The sequence below is a fragment of the Symphodus melops genome (assembly GCF_947650265.1).
Source record: "Symphodus melops genome assembly, chromosome: 14".
Classification (NCBI taxonomy): domain Eukaryota; kingdom Metazoa; phylum Chordata; class Actinopteri; order Labriformes; family Labridae; genus Symphodus; species Symphodus melops.
In genome coordinates, this window is record NC_136704.1 from 14,031,955 (window position 1) to 14,046,904 (window position 14,950).

The 14,950-nt window shown below is 40.4% G+C and overlaps 1 protein-coding gene across 2 annotated transcripts in view; it reads left to right on the forward strand.

Moving 5' to 3' along the window:
- LOC306835012 (contactin-associated protein-like 2) overlaps positions 1 to 14,950 on the forward strand; it is a 214,968-nt gene that overhangs the window by 175,769 nt on the left and 24,249 nt on the right. Inside the window, exons 17-21 of one of the 2 annotated variants that reach the window (XM_079361381.1) lie at positions 419 to 546; positions 3,907 to 4,077; positions 7,028 to 7,246; positions 8,838 to 8,867; positions 11,469 to 11,705. In XM_079361381.1, coding sequence (XP_079217507.1) covers positions 419 to 546; positions 3,907 to 4,077; positions 7,028 to 7,246; positions 8,838 to 8,867; positions 11,469 to 11,705 — 785 coding nt within the window. The remainder of the gene's footprint in view (positions 1 to 418; positions 547 to 3,906; positions 4,078 to 7,027; positions 7,247 to 8,837; positions 8,868 to 11,468; positions 11,706 to 14,950) is intronic. The other variant, XM_079361382.1, reaches the window with a different exon arrangement.

The window sequence follows — 14,950 nt, forward strand, 5'->3', positions numbered from 1 at the left end:
CATTCTGCGTAATACTCCTTTTGATATCCAGCTGTGGCCCTGCTGCTTTGACTGAGTTGTGTGATTGATTCTGGACCAGAACATAAACCTAGGAGGAGGACGTACTGGCTGCTCCATTGTTGTCATTGTTGTCCAGCACTTCAACATATTTCCTTAATGTCTGATGCTTTAGTAGTAGCAGTGGTAGGTTGTTTTATGAATTAATTCAGGAGATATCTAATGTTATTAATGTACAGTATATCACTCCAAAAACATATGATATATTCTCACTCGTAGAATCTCACAGTATATCACAGTATATATCATATCACAGTATTACGACCGTTTTATGATGAGAAGCAGCTTTACAGGAAACATGGTGACAGTGGGTAAATAGCGTAGCCATATGATCACATGTTTCTTCTGGCTTGTCTTATAGGAGAGAAGATTCGGGTCTCCTGATAAATAAAGAACACCTGCCAGTCAGCCAGGTTGCCGTGGGCGACACTAACAGACCAGGATCTGAGGCTAAGCTGACCGTTGGACCACTCCGTTGCCAAGGAGACAGTAAGTGATGAGTGAATTATTCATTATCTTCAGTGATGGGAAATTGGAGAATATGTCAGAATCCAGAATGATTAAAGGTTGATTGTGGACGGATATTAAATGAACAGGATGTTATGTCTGAGAGTTTTGAAATGTGAAAAATGAATGATTGAATAAGGGACACACAAAGCAATTCAAGAAGAGGGCTAGGTTTATTGAAAACAATGCTGACGATGTATTGATAATATTAATATTTACTGAAGTTTAACACTAATATTAACAATAACACTTTACAAATTTATAGAAATGGAAAAAGAAATAAAACTTACAACTTACACTGTAGCCAAATTTGATTAAAGTGTTATCTCTGTGAAGTAAATTGAGGAGGCTGTGGTGTGCTCTAATTTAAAGCTAGTCAAAAGGTCAGCCCATGAGCCAGGAGCTTAACCACACTGGGCTTAAAGGGGAGCCTGCACATGAAAATGAAAAGTGGTGGAGGCATCCCGACCGAGTCTCGGGTTGTGAAAGAGACATTTTACTGCAGAAAATGGACTTCTGCTTTAATTGACAGAAGATTTATGAATAAATGACTTTCTCCAAGTCAGCAGCGGAAAAGGCTGCATGGATTCATTTTCCAAAAAGGTCTCAACTGGTCGTAGTGTCACCGAAAGCTTCATCTTTGGTTCAAAAAGTTTCATTGGTGAAGGTCTCTTTCATGCAGGGCAGCAACCTGAAGCCAGACTGTAATGTAGACTGAATAAATTAGCTGTGAGGATTCTGAATAAAGTATTACAAGTGTTGGTATGCCAGCCAGGAGCAATGCTAGAAACTGACATTTTGACTGATAACCTCCTGTGTATAATATGTGGGCTCCTAATAGGCTTGAAAAAGACACATGCTGTTATGTGTGACTCGCTGCCAGTTTCATGTTAACCATCGTCAAAGCTCAGAACAAGGAAATGCTTTTATTGTAGATAGCTTTTTTTTAATTTTTACTCTCCTAATTTTTACTTTACTCCCTTTTGTATCTGTAGGCCATGTATGGTCGCGTGTGTTAGGATACACAGTCTACAGATTAAATGCAACTGAACATCAGATACTGCAGAGACGTACACAGAGGCCGAGGAGCGCTCCGATCCATGCTGCTTCTCTTCCTGTCTATTATTCCAATCAGAGTTTCTGCTCTCTGTGGAACTTTGGATCTTTCATTTCAATCACTTATCTTTTTTGAACACTCATACACATCCATACAGGCCCAGTGTCAGTCCTGCAGAGTGTCAGTCCTGCAGAGTGTCAGTCCTGCAGTGTGTCAGTCCTGCAGAGTGTCAGTCCTGCAGTGTGTCAGTCCTGCAGAGTGTCAGTCCTGCAGAGTGTCAGTCCTGCAGTGTGTCAGTCCTGCAGAGTGTCAGTCCTGCAGAGTGTCAGTCCTGCAGAGTGTCAGTCCTGCAGAGTGTCAGTCCTGCAGTGTGTCAGTCCTGCAGTGTGTCAGTCCTGCAGAGTGTCAGTCCTGCAGAGTGTCAGTCCTGCAGAGTGTCAGTCCTGCAGTGTGTCAGTCCTGCAGAGTGTCAGTCCTGCAGTGTGTCAGTCCTGCAGAGTGTCAGTCCTGCGGAGTGTCAGTCCTGCAGTGTGTCAGTCCTGCAGAGTGTCAGTCCTGCAGTGTGTCAGTCCTGCAGAGTGTCAGTCCTGCAGAGTGTCAGTTCTGCAGAGTGGTATTTGAATGACACTGGGCCTTGGTATTTTCTAACCACTAATCTCCCCAGTGCAGCCCTCTCATGTAAATATTGTCACAACCCTATTTTCCAGAAAACAACAGGGTGATTGCCAAAATGCAACACTCCAGACTTTAAAAAGAAATAAACTCTTTAATGGCTGGAGTCATAAAAGCTACTTCCATTACATATACAGTCCATGATTACCAGGCAGGCAACTCTCCCCCCAACCCCAGAACTGCATATCCTTTTAACTATAGCTAATTTATTTAGTTCTGGATTGTGCTTTTGACCTTAATTACTCCGTGGAGACCCCGAAGAGCCAAGAGGCTGCTTATACTTCAAAAAAACCTTGGGCTTTCTTTGAATATTCTCTTATCTCTCCTGATTGTGACCTGAACACGAAACTGACTTCCATACAGTAAAACATATCAGTGCATCAGTTTTTAAAATGTTTTAAAAGAGATGAGAAAGCAACATCAATCAGATTCTGACTTCCTAAATGAGAGGAATAAGAACAGACATGCTAAATTAATTTCTAATTTCGTTTTTTTTGGGAGTAAATCAGCCTTCCTCCTCTTTCTTTGTTTCAGGAAAAGCAATATGGATTGAATCTTTTGCACAAATCAGCATTGTCATTATCATAATTAAGGTTCATATATTATCTATTGACAGCTAATTTTTCACAGAAAAGGGAACGTATTTAATTGATGTAGCAATACTGTTATATCTTCAAACATTTGACTCCTTCAGTTCATCCGTCCAGGACAGGAAGTGGCCTGGTTCTGTCAAGGGCGCATAGCATGACAGAACACCTGCCTTGCATTTCTCACTGGTGTCACACTTGATATGGTCTCTTCATCAGCAATCTGGAGCCACTCTCACTAATGTTCCTAAATCAAAGAGCTTATACAATCAAATCACTATGTAATGACCCATGGCTTCTCATCTGTATATGTGTGTTTCTTTCATGCTGCACTATGGCAGACACACTTACTGAAGATGGATCCTTCTGTCACTTTACAGATCCATATGCTTTTTGTCTTACTCTATTAGCCACTGTGTGTCAGAGTGAAGGCAAAGAAAGAGCGATTTCTTTCAAATTGACTGACCGAATTAACAAACTAACTGACGAGGACTTTGAGCTATATTTACATCATTCTTGATATTTAGCTCAGAAGTTGCTAACCATGAATTGTGATCTTAATGTACTTTGCATATTTCTACATATTGTAATTATGAATATATTTTATGTGACCAGATTTGAATTGCTAGAGAGGAAGAGACAGCAGAGAGTGACTTCATCAACCAAAGTCTGATCATTCATCAGCAGCTATTGAACACACTTTGTCTTCATTAGCCGCTGCTTGTTCAGCTTCATAAAAGTTATAGAAAAGGTGTGAGAAAAAATGGCTTTAACACTTTGTCCATGCTGTTCCCCTTTAAAGACCTTAATTTGAGTAAGGCGTGGTTACTCTCTGATAATACAGATATTAAACTTTCTGCACTGAAGTGGAGAGTCTGAGGTTTTGCTGAGATTTTTAATGAGGCAGCAGAATTAGAGATGAATTGAGATTTGAATGTGCTAGCCAACTTGTTAAAGGGAGACATCATCAGATGAATTTCATATCAGATGATTCTGAGCTGAAAATCTTTTTTCTTTTTTTCACAGATAACTACTGGAACGCTGCCTCCTTCACCACCCCATCATCATACCTGCACTTTGCCACCTTCCAGGGTGAGACCAGCGCTGACATCTCCTTCTATTTCAAGACCAGCGCCCCCTACGGGGTCTTTCTGGAGAACCTGGGCAACACTGACTTCATCCGCTTGGAGCTCAAATGTAAGACGTGTGTGTGTGTGTGTGTGTGTGTGTGTGTGTGTGTGTGTGTGTGTGTGTGTGTGTGTGTGTGCGTGTGCGTGCATGCCAATTTACAAATGTGTCAAACCTCCCTAATTTGTCCTTTTTCTCGCACAGTTAAGCTTTAAAAAAGTCAGGCCAACAGTGCAACCTTTTACTTTACACACATACCCTGAAACCAGCACACACACACACACACACACACACACACACACACACACACCAAAAGCACAGCCAGTCAATTGCCATCATGATTATGACGCACTATGTTTTGTTTCATTCAACGTGAGAGCAATCAATTGTTTAGGATAATTGGAGTGAGCCATAATTATGTCCATCATAAACCTCTATTTAACCAAATCTCCCATTTTCAGGGATGGCATAACACAAGCTGAAGCTGTCTCTCTTTCTCCCCTCTCTCTTTCAATGTTCAGTACCTGCACATTGTGAAACCCCAGAACTGAAATGGAAGAGACGGCTAAAGAAAAGAGGAGAAAGAAACGTTTAACGTTTAAACAGTGGAACATCTTTTCCCAGCACCATTTACATTCTCCAAGTCTTTTGTCCAGGTTATGATTGACATGCCATATTGTCGGTTAGGGGGATCTTGTTCCAGCACTTCAAGTAAAAACCATTCACCACAGGTTGAGGGGCTCTGATCAGGAATGCTAAATTCTCGGGCTACTATTGAATCGCTGAGCTGCATTGTGAAGGTTTCTGGCGCTGCACGGCTGTCAGTACTTGAATAACTGATTTTATTTGGGATTCAAAGGTGTTCAACATTCAGGGAAGTAAGAAAGGTTGGATTATTTTTTTAAATTTTTTTTTTACTATTTCCTGCCAGTGTGCCTGCCACTTTGTGTCAAAATTCCGATGAGGAGATGGAAAGTTTTTGAGCCAAACTGTTTTAAAGCCACCACACTGACTGACAGTGTGTGTCAGCTGGTTTGTGGAGAAAACGTTCTATAAGCTTTTCATTTTCTGTTCCAGTTCTTCCATAAAAAAAAGTCAAATACACATCCATACAGGCACTTCAAAGGAAAATGTGCTGACACTGCGCTGCACATTCAAGTGAAGTGAGAAGTTTGCCAAAGGGGTGCTGGTATTTCCAAACTTTTACACAAAGATACACTAAGTAAATCGTCAGTCCAGACTGCACAGCAGGCCTGAGAAGATGCATTTGTGTGTTTGTGTGCGTCTGTGTGCGTGTGTTTCCTCAGGCTTGCAAAATACCCCAACATCACTTTTTATCATTCTGCATTTTGGCCCCACAGAACACATTTGGACAAGCAATTAAATAACACCTCGTAAACCACATAAACACACTCACAACATGTCATAGTTAAACACACATAATCTCTGCCCTCTCGCTGGTGCAAAAACTGTCTGCTGCAATCCAGTCAGCCCATGAAATGACTAGCATTAGGCTGGACTAGCATAGCCGTACTGTTGCAGGAGCTCAAAGCAAAAATACACACTCTTATATACAAACATGACCTTCTCGAAAAAGAAACTTTACCAGGACCTCAGCAGTCTGAGGAGGACACTTTTGCTCTTTGGACCTTAATATGAAAATGGAAGCATGGACACGTTTGAGAGGCAGCACTAAAGATGTGTCCAGAAGCACGAGAACTTGGCTGGTGATTGAGGACAAACTTAGGGTTCCTGTAAAAATGCTGGAGTTCAGTGGTGCTCTGTAGCACAGCGGAAAGTCAGGGATCCAGTAAAGAAATTAACTTTCCCACTGTAAGACATTGGCCTTTTTTTAGTTTGAGTCAGACCAACACAGCAGGAGTCTGTGCAGCTCTGGATCTTAAAAGTTGTTTTTCTGACTAATTATTTTTATGTTTGGCTTTCTTCAAGAATGTACAATAAGTGATGTCTCCTCCCTGCCCTGCAGAGCTGCTCTTTGCATCCTGACATCATTAAATCAGGCTGCTAAAGCATGTCAGAGGGATCATACTCTGACTCACTGTGCGTGTGTGTGCATTCATGTATTTGTCAGTATGATGCTGCAGTATACATTTAGGGTGGAGGTTAGGAAGGGAGGGAGGGAAAAGTGGCTGATAATACTGAAAGGGTAGGTGAAAGTCTGAAAGCAAGCAGTAAATACAGAGACAATGAAGAAACAGTCGAGGGAGTAATGCAGGGACTAAAGGAGGCATGTACGAAAGAACGCGCAAACAAGAAACAGTGAGGGAAAAAAGTCAAGCAATTGACTGAGTAGAAGAAACAGCTGAGCAATATATGAGCTGTAGGAGCACGAGTTATAGAACAGGAGTGTCAAAAAAGATAAGAAGAGGCAATTTAAAAAAGGATAAGGAATGCAGAGTTAATTTCCCCATTGACACATATATGAAGTAATATGCTCTAATATCAGATCGTAATGAAGTAACACACAGCTTTGTAGTGGTTATTTATCGTCTTCATGACTGCAGCACACTGCTGCCAAAACACAGAGCATATCATTTTTATACAGCGTTTACACATTATTACCAAACATGAAGAAGAGAGACACATTTGATTTTATTTGATCAATGCAAATTGTATTCTCAGCTGCAGAAATAGTTCCCTCATTGTTGTTAATCCTCTTCATTCCTTTAAGGACATAATGTGACTACTACCTGCTGCCATGTCATCCTATCCTGTGCATCATGCATGCTTTGCAGCAAGGTTTCAGATCTACACATTGATGTCATGCAGCGATTCCTGGCATCTGTTAACTGAACTCGATTCGTTCTGTGATCAATTGGTGGTATTGCAAAGCTGAAATCTGTACAAGCCAAATTATTGGCCTTTAATCAAATGGTGTTTGATGAGAAAATGAATGCTTACCTGCAGAGTGGACTATTATTAAACATGAAGCGTTCTGAGTTACTTAAGTATGATAAATGACTTTGATAGCTGACTTTTTCTCACTCTCTTTCTTCAGCTCCAAAAGTCCTCTCCTTCTCCTTCGATGTTGGAAATGGACCCGTAGAGCTCACCGTCAACTCTGCCACAGCCCTCAATGACGACCAATGGCATCGCGTGATGGCAGAGCGAAACGTAAAAGAGGCGGTCCTTCAGCTGGATCAGACGTACCGTGCGTCTCAGCTCGCTCCTGCACAGGGACACACACGGCTGGAGCTGTTCAGCCAGCTCTACGTGGGTAAGACAAACACCTGCACACACAACACTGATATGTATCTGTAAGATTGAATCACTTACACACGTCTGATTGAACATTAAATATCAGCTGCACGTAGGAGGGACCCTCACAGAGACAAACCGATTGTTTCCAATGTTATAAGATGTTTCTGCACACTGGAAATCACTGGGTTCTCTCTGAAGAGGCTTCAGTCAGGTCTAGCCACAGCTACTGCTTATTCATTTATTGTAAATCCTGCACACACACACACACACACACACACACACACACACACACACACACACACACACACACACAGGCATTTTATTTTGCAAACAAATGAAGTAACATGCATTTCCTCTAAAAAATCATCCCTGTAAGTGATTTCTATTTCTTTGGATTGAAAAAAGTATTATTGCAAAGGAGGATATCAACTCTTTCACTTTTCCTTCCAGTGTTCTGAATCAGCGATCACATACTTGTTGTCACACTTGTTATCCTGAAGTCTAATTAAGACAAATGGTTTGTCTTCTAAAGCTACTTCTTCTCTCCGCAAAAAAAGCTTTCTAGTTCATCAGAAGGGCAAACTTCCCTACTTCTTTTTTTTATTGCTGAGGCTAAAGTAGTTTTAGGGCTTTGTGGGTGGAAAGAAGAAGGAGTTCCTACTGTCTCATGGACAAAAAAGTAAGTTCTGCCCAAAGAAGATTGTTCCGAATTCCAATCAACAAGATAGCTGTGTTTAGTGGTATGAAAAGCAGCAAAAACAGGTTGCATATTTGCAGCTATAGATCTGAGGTATAATGTTACCTCACACGGCCGGCCGTGTGGAACAGAAATCTAAAACACAGGAGATAGTGGAAGATAAAGAGCAAAAACTTGAATGTTACCACAAAGGTGACAGCAAATTCTCATATCTGATCTCGTAATCCTCGTTTTTTGGCGATATAACAGGTTGACTCAAAAGAAGTCAACCTTCAGAGAGAGTTATGGGAAGGAACGTCATTTTAAGTTGGCACCCTCTGACGACCAGAAAAGATGGCGATCTTCTTGTGTTTAATCCACGTGTTAAAGATCCTTTCAGGAATCAATATTTGATGAGACATGCCTGATTCTTCCTTATCACATTAGCTTTCATTTCTTACGCTGTACAAAAAGCAATCCAATGCAGAATTCTGATAATGACATTAATGATCTGTTGGGATATTATCTGGCAGTACCACTGGGAGTTTTATTTGGCTGCTCCTTGTTCTCATCATGTCCTCCTTTTCTCACATTTAAGTGCTTTCTTGTTTACTGCACAGCGGCTCATTTGCTCTAATGGCCCTGTGAGTAAACGTTACACCATCATCCTGCCGTCATTTACCTCACACTGTTCACTTTTAGCTCTATCATTCAATTTATGCATGCACGTAACGATCACTTTTTTTTTTAATTGATTGCCTGCTTCTTTGATTTCAATCTTAATTAAAGGGCAATTTGCATGTTTTTGCTTGACTCTCTCATGGTTGGATTGTTTTGTTTTTATTTTCCTTTTTTTACACATTGCTTCTTTCGTCATGGATCCACATTTTGCGTGTTACTACTCACTGCATGTGTGTGACACCCGTCACAGGAAAGCCGGCTTCACTCACCTGCCAAGACAGTAGGTAACATTTAATGAATCCAATGAAATATCTTTGTTAATTATAAAGGGACATTTCTGTTTTCACAGTTCACTCAAAGACACACACACACTGAAAGAAGTCAAAGGAATAGAAACAATGCTGGGTGTTTGTAATGATAGGTGCTCTTTGGACACTTCATAAAATATTTAAAAAGTCTCCTTCAAAAGACAATCCAAGGCAGACCGTTGAATATTATGTTCATATTTTTATACATGAATATCTTTTGAAATAGCTGATGCAGGGTTGCTGTCTTGTGGGAGGATAAATCACCTTACTGTGCAAGCCTATTGGATAAAAACAAGGAAGTAATGCTCCATCAATAAAAGGGAGATAAAAGGAGAGGAAGCACTTTTCATTTCTTGCCAAAAACTTTTTTGTCAGCACCTGCACATGTTAAATCTATGTCACCCTGGTGAGACGTGGTTATTTTAACTGTATGACTTTTTAAAAGTATCATGTTGGAGAAGCCTTTTCAAGCAATTACCTCTTCCTACGTTGTCCTAACATCTCACGTGTCTATCCGATATAAACCTTCTTTAATCTTCTAAAATGCAACAACTTGTGCTTTTATGCAGTTCCTTTTTCTAAAATTACACTGTACATTTGCACATGGGTTTGAGGAATTACTGTAGGCTGTGGCTTAGTCCAATGTAGTTACATTTTTCATCCATGGATCCCTCAAAGCGAGCCCATCATGGAGCTGTTTTAGAGATAGTTAAAGAAAAAACATAAAGCTGTAGACTAACAGATATGAAGCACTGGGCTGGTGAGATGGGATTCATGTGATAATATCTCTCTGGAATTGCTGCAGGGTGAGGAAGGTTTTTGAAATGGCATTTAGACCATATGAATCAAACACGGTGATCTTAAACCAACACCATCAGCATCCTGCAGTGATAAACATGGAGTGGGTAAACATTGTTTTAGAGATGTGTGTTCAATCTCAAACAGAGGAATGAAGAGAGATAGGACATACCAGCACTTTAATAAGCCACTTATACAGTGATAACAGAAGAGAAGCAATGCAGCAGTCCTGCAGCTCAAATGTAGAAAAATAATCTGCACGGCTAGATCAGGCTTTAAAGACACTCCATGCAAACTGAACCCTGTTCCATAAACACTGTGCAGTTTAATGTAAACGCGTTTATTCATGAATCACTGATGTAAAATCCAAATGTGAACACACACACACACACACACACACACACACACACACACACACACACACATACACACTCACTAAAGGTCAGTATGTGCCCTCTCTTTTAGGCCTTTGCATGTTTTGGATTAATATGTGTGTACTGTACATATCCTAATGAGCACGCCATTAAAAGCTTAACACAGAGAATCTATAAATGACTGGCTGCCAGCACATGCTGCAAGAGTTTTATTTTTAGTTAAAGAGTATGTGTCTAAAGTTCTGTTTCCATGTCAGTTGTTCTGTGAAGTCATGCAGTGATGTTTGCATACTTTGTAGCTCAACCAAGTTTGGATTTTTCATTCAGATACTCAAATCGAGATATCCTTCAAAAACATTTTACAAATAATCCCATAAAATGAGTCTGTTTGACAAGATTTCATCAGAGATACAGAAAAAAAGTAAAATGCTTGAAAGAAATTGGAAAATGTGGTGAAAAAAAAGATTTAAATTTAAGTTAAACAAAGCAAAGTCAACTAGATGAATCCATAGAGCATAACAGAGTTGCCCAAACTTAGAAACATGAAGGTATACATGATGTCCCAGCAGACCTTGGAGCCTGCTGTACGTTTAATCAGACACTGATTTAGACCTGTGTAAACAGGTGGCACAAACCTCCAGCCAATCAGAGGTACAAAACTGATTAATTAACGGGTGTACTAAAAGTCAAATCCACTGTGAGAAGGAGAAGTGGAGAAATCGTTTAAAAGCCAACCTGCATCCTGATGCATGGATAGTTTACTGGCTTGAGAAAATTAAAAGTTGGATGCAGAATTCTTCATCTGTCTGTGTCGTACCTTTGTGGCTACAGACTATGATGTATTTTATGCAAATCCTGTTTAAGTCTCTTTAACATGTCCCTTTGAGTGTACACTTCCCTGTAATCAAAAGGATGCAGATGAGACACTGTGAATAACTGAACTGTCCCTCAGCTCTTGTTCATGATGGTGTGTGTGTTTATCCATACATTATATCCCTCCCCTGTGTTTGAATCTATACCTGTGGGTGGATGTATGTGTGTTTATTGCTATAGTCATTTGGGCTCAGATTAATCGATTGAACGCCCCTCCTCTGTCCAAGTTAACGGCTAGTTAGACAGTAATGGTGCAAGGCCAGAATGAAGATCTAAGCACATAAAGCACATTAGGGGAAGAGCTATTGACAACCAAAGGCGACTATCATGCCTGTGCTGACTAATTCAAGTCAGGTTGGTGTCGTTGTGTGTCGAGTGAAACCATTTTATACAAAAGGGCTATTTTGACCGTGACATCTCTTTTTCTTTGCTTTCTCTTTATATTTATTTTAAGTCCTTTCTCCTAATGCTTAGTATATCGCTGATGCCACTTCCCATTCTTTCATTTTCCCTTACTCCAATACTCAGGTGCTGCAGGGGGACAGCGGGGCTTCCTGGGATGTATCCGCGACCTTCGGATGAACGGCATCACCTTGGACCTGGCAGAAAGGGCCGAGGTCACGCCTGGGGTCAAGCCTGGCTGCCAAGGCCACTGTACTAGTTTTGGGATGTACTGCCAAAATGGAGGGAAGTGTGTGGAGAAATACAACGGATACCTGTGTGACTGCACTGACACCGCGTACGATGGGCCGTTTTGTACAAGAGGTGAGGGATTTTTTTTATTAAACAGTCATTTAAGCCTTTAGATTTTGAGGATACTGCAATTTAACAATCGGTCTACCAGAATTCTGCAACTACTAGAACTACCATAGCAGTCATTTTGACTGTTCGAACATAATGTGTATATAATTTGGATTATCAATAAAAAGATCTAAGAATTAATTGGTGGATTAGGTAAATATACATCAGGACATTAAATGAAAACTATAATGACTGAGTGTTTTATTTTATTTATTTACACTAAGAGACATCACTCTCTGAACCTGCTCCTCCGTCGGAATCTTCCTCATCAAGCTGAAACAAGGCTAAAGCCTCCATAGCTGTCATTCTCTTTCTGCGTGTAATTTGTGTCTCTCTTGGGGTTAGAGTAAAACTAAAACTAGTTTTTAGCTTCACAGAGCATGAAGAACAAACACAACAACAGAGCAGGAAAAAGGGTGGGAAAATGTAGAAAATTACATTCCCTGTAAAAAGCATGCAGTCAATTTGACTGCTAATGGTAGTTCGAGGTAGTTTTACTCATATCTCATTTGTGTTTTGAAATTTTAATGATAAAAAAATGTTATTATGAAATATACACACCTTTAGGAAAAGTCAGGGTCCTGTTGGTGCATAGGTTTTTTTTAAACCAAGTTATGACCTTTCAAACATTGAAAACAGTCAAAATGACTGCCTTGGTAGTTGGAGTGGTAAAAGTGTGTCAAACTGCTTTTCATCTGCAAGACTTGAAAGTTAAATCTAGCTCCTGCTGTGTGGGTGTTTCTATATTTTAGGTTTTATTTCCATTTTGCCATCTCTTTTGGGTTTTTGAAATTCTGAACGGTCCCTAACTGTAGCAGATAACGTAGTCCCTTTGTGCAAACACATTATTTTCATTGAGTCTCATTTCAGTTCACAGAGTCAGACTCAGATAGCACCAGGATAACTGCTGGAGTAGTTACATTTCAATGAGCCTCATTATGCTGTGATTTTTGCTGTATTGCTGTATTTTTCTCCTCGTGTCCCGTTCAGTTCAGACCTGCTGGTGTTCAAAGTGTTTGAGCTTATAACAACGAATCATATTGTTTTTTCCTGCCAGTTCGCCCTTACTTTAGAGTACACTGCTGAATGCTAAAACTCTGCAAGAGCAGAGCCGAGAGAACAAACCGAGAAACGAAATGCTCCTGTTACCAGGCCGTGTGTAGAAGTTTAGAGAGGAGAGACGTCGCTGTTACTCCTGCACTGTTTCACACTGCTAAGACATCACGTTTGTTTCACAGGGATTCATTACATGCAATATTAAAGTTGTGCTTCTCAAAACAAGTTTTGGTAAAATGCTCTGTGGAGAAGAGCAGCACAAGTCAGAGACATTCTGCTATAGCTCCCAGTCAAAGAGTTGATCCCCAGCATGTGAATTAATTTCTTTCCTGCGAGTTGAAGACTGTATTTTTCCCCAAGCTCATTGGGAGGGTTGCCTAATGACAGAAAGGGATACGGTGTGATTGTGTTTGTGTGTTGACATGCTCGTGTAAGACAAGAGAAGACCTTTGAAATCACGTTTGTGTGTTTGTGTGTTTGTGTGTTTGTGTGTGTGTGTGTGTGTGTGTGTGTGTGTGTGTGTGTGTGTGTGTGTGTGTGTGTGTGTGTGTGTGTGTGTGTGTGTGTGTGTGTGTGTGTGTGCGTGCGTGCGTGTGTGTGTGTGTGTGTTCAGTCAGAAAAAAGTGTTGAAAGACGAAGAGCACACCCTTGTGTCTGCTTGTTGTCGACATGTTCTCTCCTCTTCGTCTTTTGTCTCTTCCTTTCTTCTTACATTTTTCTTTATAGTCTTTTTTACTTGTTTATATTTGACCTTATATTCATAGTCTCTTTTTCTCTTTATTTTCCTTGTATTCCCTCTCTTTTTAAATGTCACTTTTTTCTGATCTCTTTTCTTTTGTCTTGTATACAACTGATCCCTCCCCTTGTTATTCTTTCCTTGTAGTCATCCTGTCTTTATCAACAGATCATCCTTTTTAATCTATTTCTGCTTTCCTCTTGTTCTCTTCTGCTTCGTTAGTTCAACCCCTCCTTACTCTGAATCTACCCTTCTACTTTCTTTGCTCCAGTCTCATTTTCTTTTCTTACATCTCCTCTACCTGGTTTCTCTTTGTATTGATTTTTCTGCTTTGTGGTGTTCTTATACTGGGTTTTTTTTTTTTTGGACATCTCATCCCCCTTGCCCTCCATAGTACCCCTTCTTCTTGTACTTTCTCTCTTGGCCGTCTCTTTTGTTTCCTACTCCCCCCCCCCCCCCATCCCCCCCAGTTTCCCAATTTTCCTCTGTTCTTCTTTTTCCTTCTTCCCTCTCTATGCCACCTTCCCACTGAATGAAAAATGCATGAAGCCAGCCATAATGTTGCCAAGTGCATTTCCAGTGTATCCATATTTATACAGTGCACAGGGGACTGTGCTGTATTATTATATAAACTTCTGCCCTTTAGGGTCACCAAAACCAATGTTCATATGTACACACATCATGAATATACACCCAAACTCACGCGCATATACACAATTTGTAGAGGTATCTCCAAGCTGATACCAGTCAAATAACTTGCCTGTTTTCTGCTAATAAGACCTCTACTAAATTGAAGTAATGTAGGTTGAACTGTTTATGTGTGTCCGGTGGGAGACGACGAGTGAAGAGAAGCTTTACAACTAAAATACATAAATGTGTTCACTAAGTATCCTTCACTTGTAATGGGGGGGGGCAGGTTGCACATTTTCACTCTTTTGTGTAAATGCTCCATGGCATTTACACGCACACACAAACAAACCCACACACTCAGCACCAGGCTCGCTGTTTTCTCTTTAATCACTCTCTTTAATTGAACACACATTAACACCTTTTTTCTTCTTTCAACTGACAAATAAACACAAACAAAGAAGGAGCATAACAGAAGAAAAAAAAAAAACCTGCTTCACAATATGTGATTACAGGAATCGATAAGCGTCCTGGAACGCCCTGGAATGCTCCATTAGGTCTGATAACAAACTGGTAAGCAATGTGTTGTTTGGTTTCTAGAGCACAACGATTTAACATCCACTTCACTTCACCTCCTGAGCATAGCTGCATTAATGAATCAGCTTTTCTCTCGACCCTGATGGGAGTGCTTCCTGGGGGCCTTCTATTTGGAGAGAGCCGTTTGTTTTTTGTCTCTTCTAAACAGTGATGCATTATTGTGTTTGTGTCACTTACTAATAATTAATTAGAC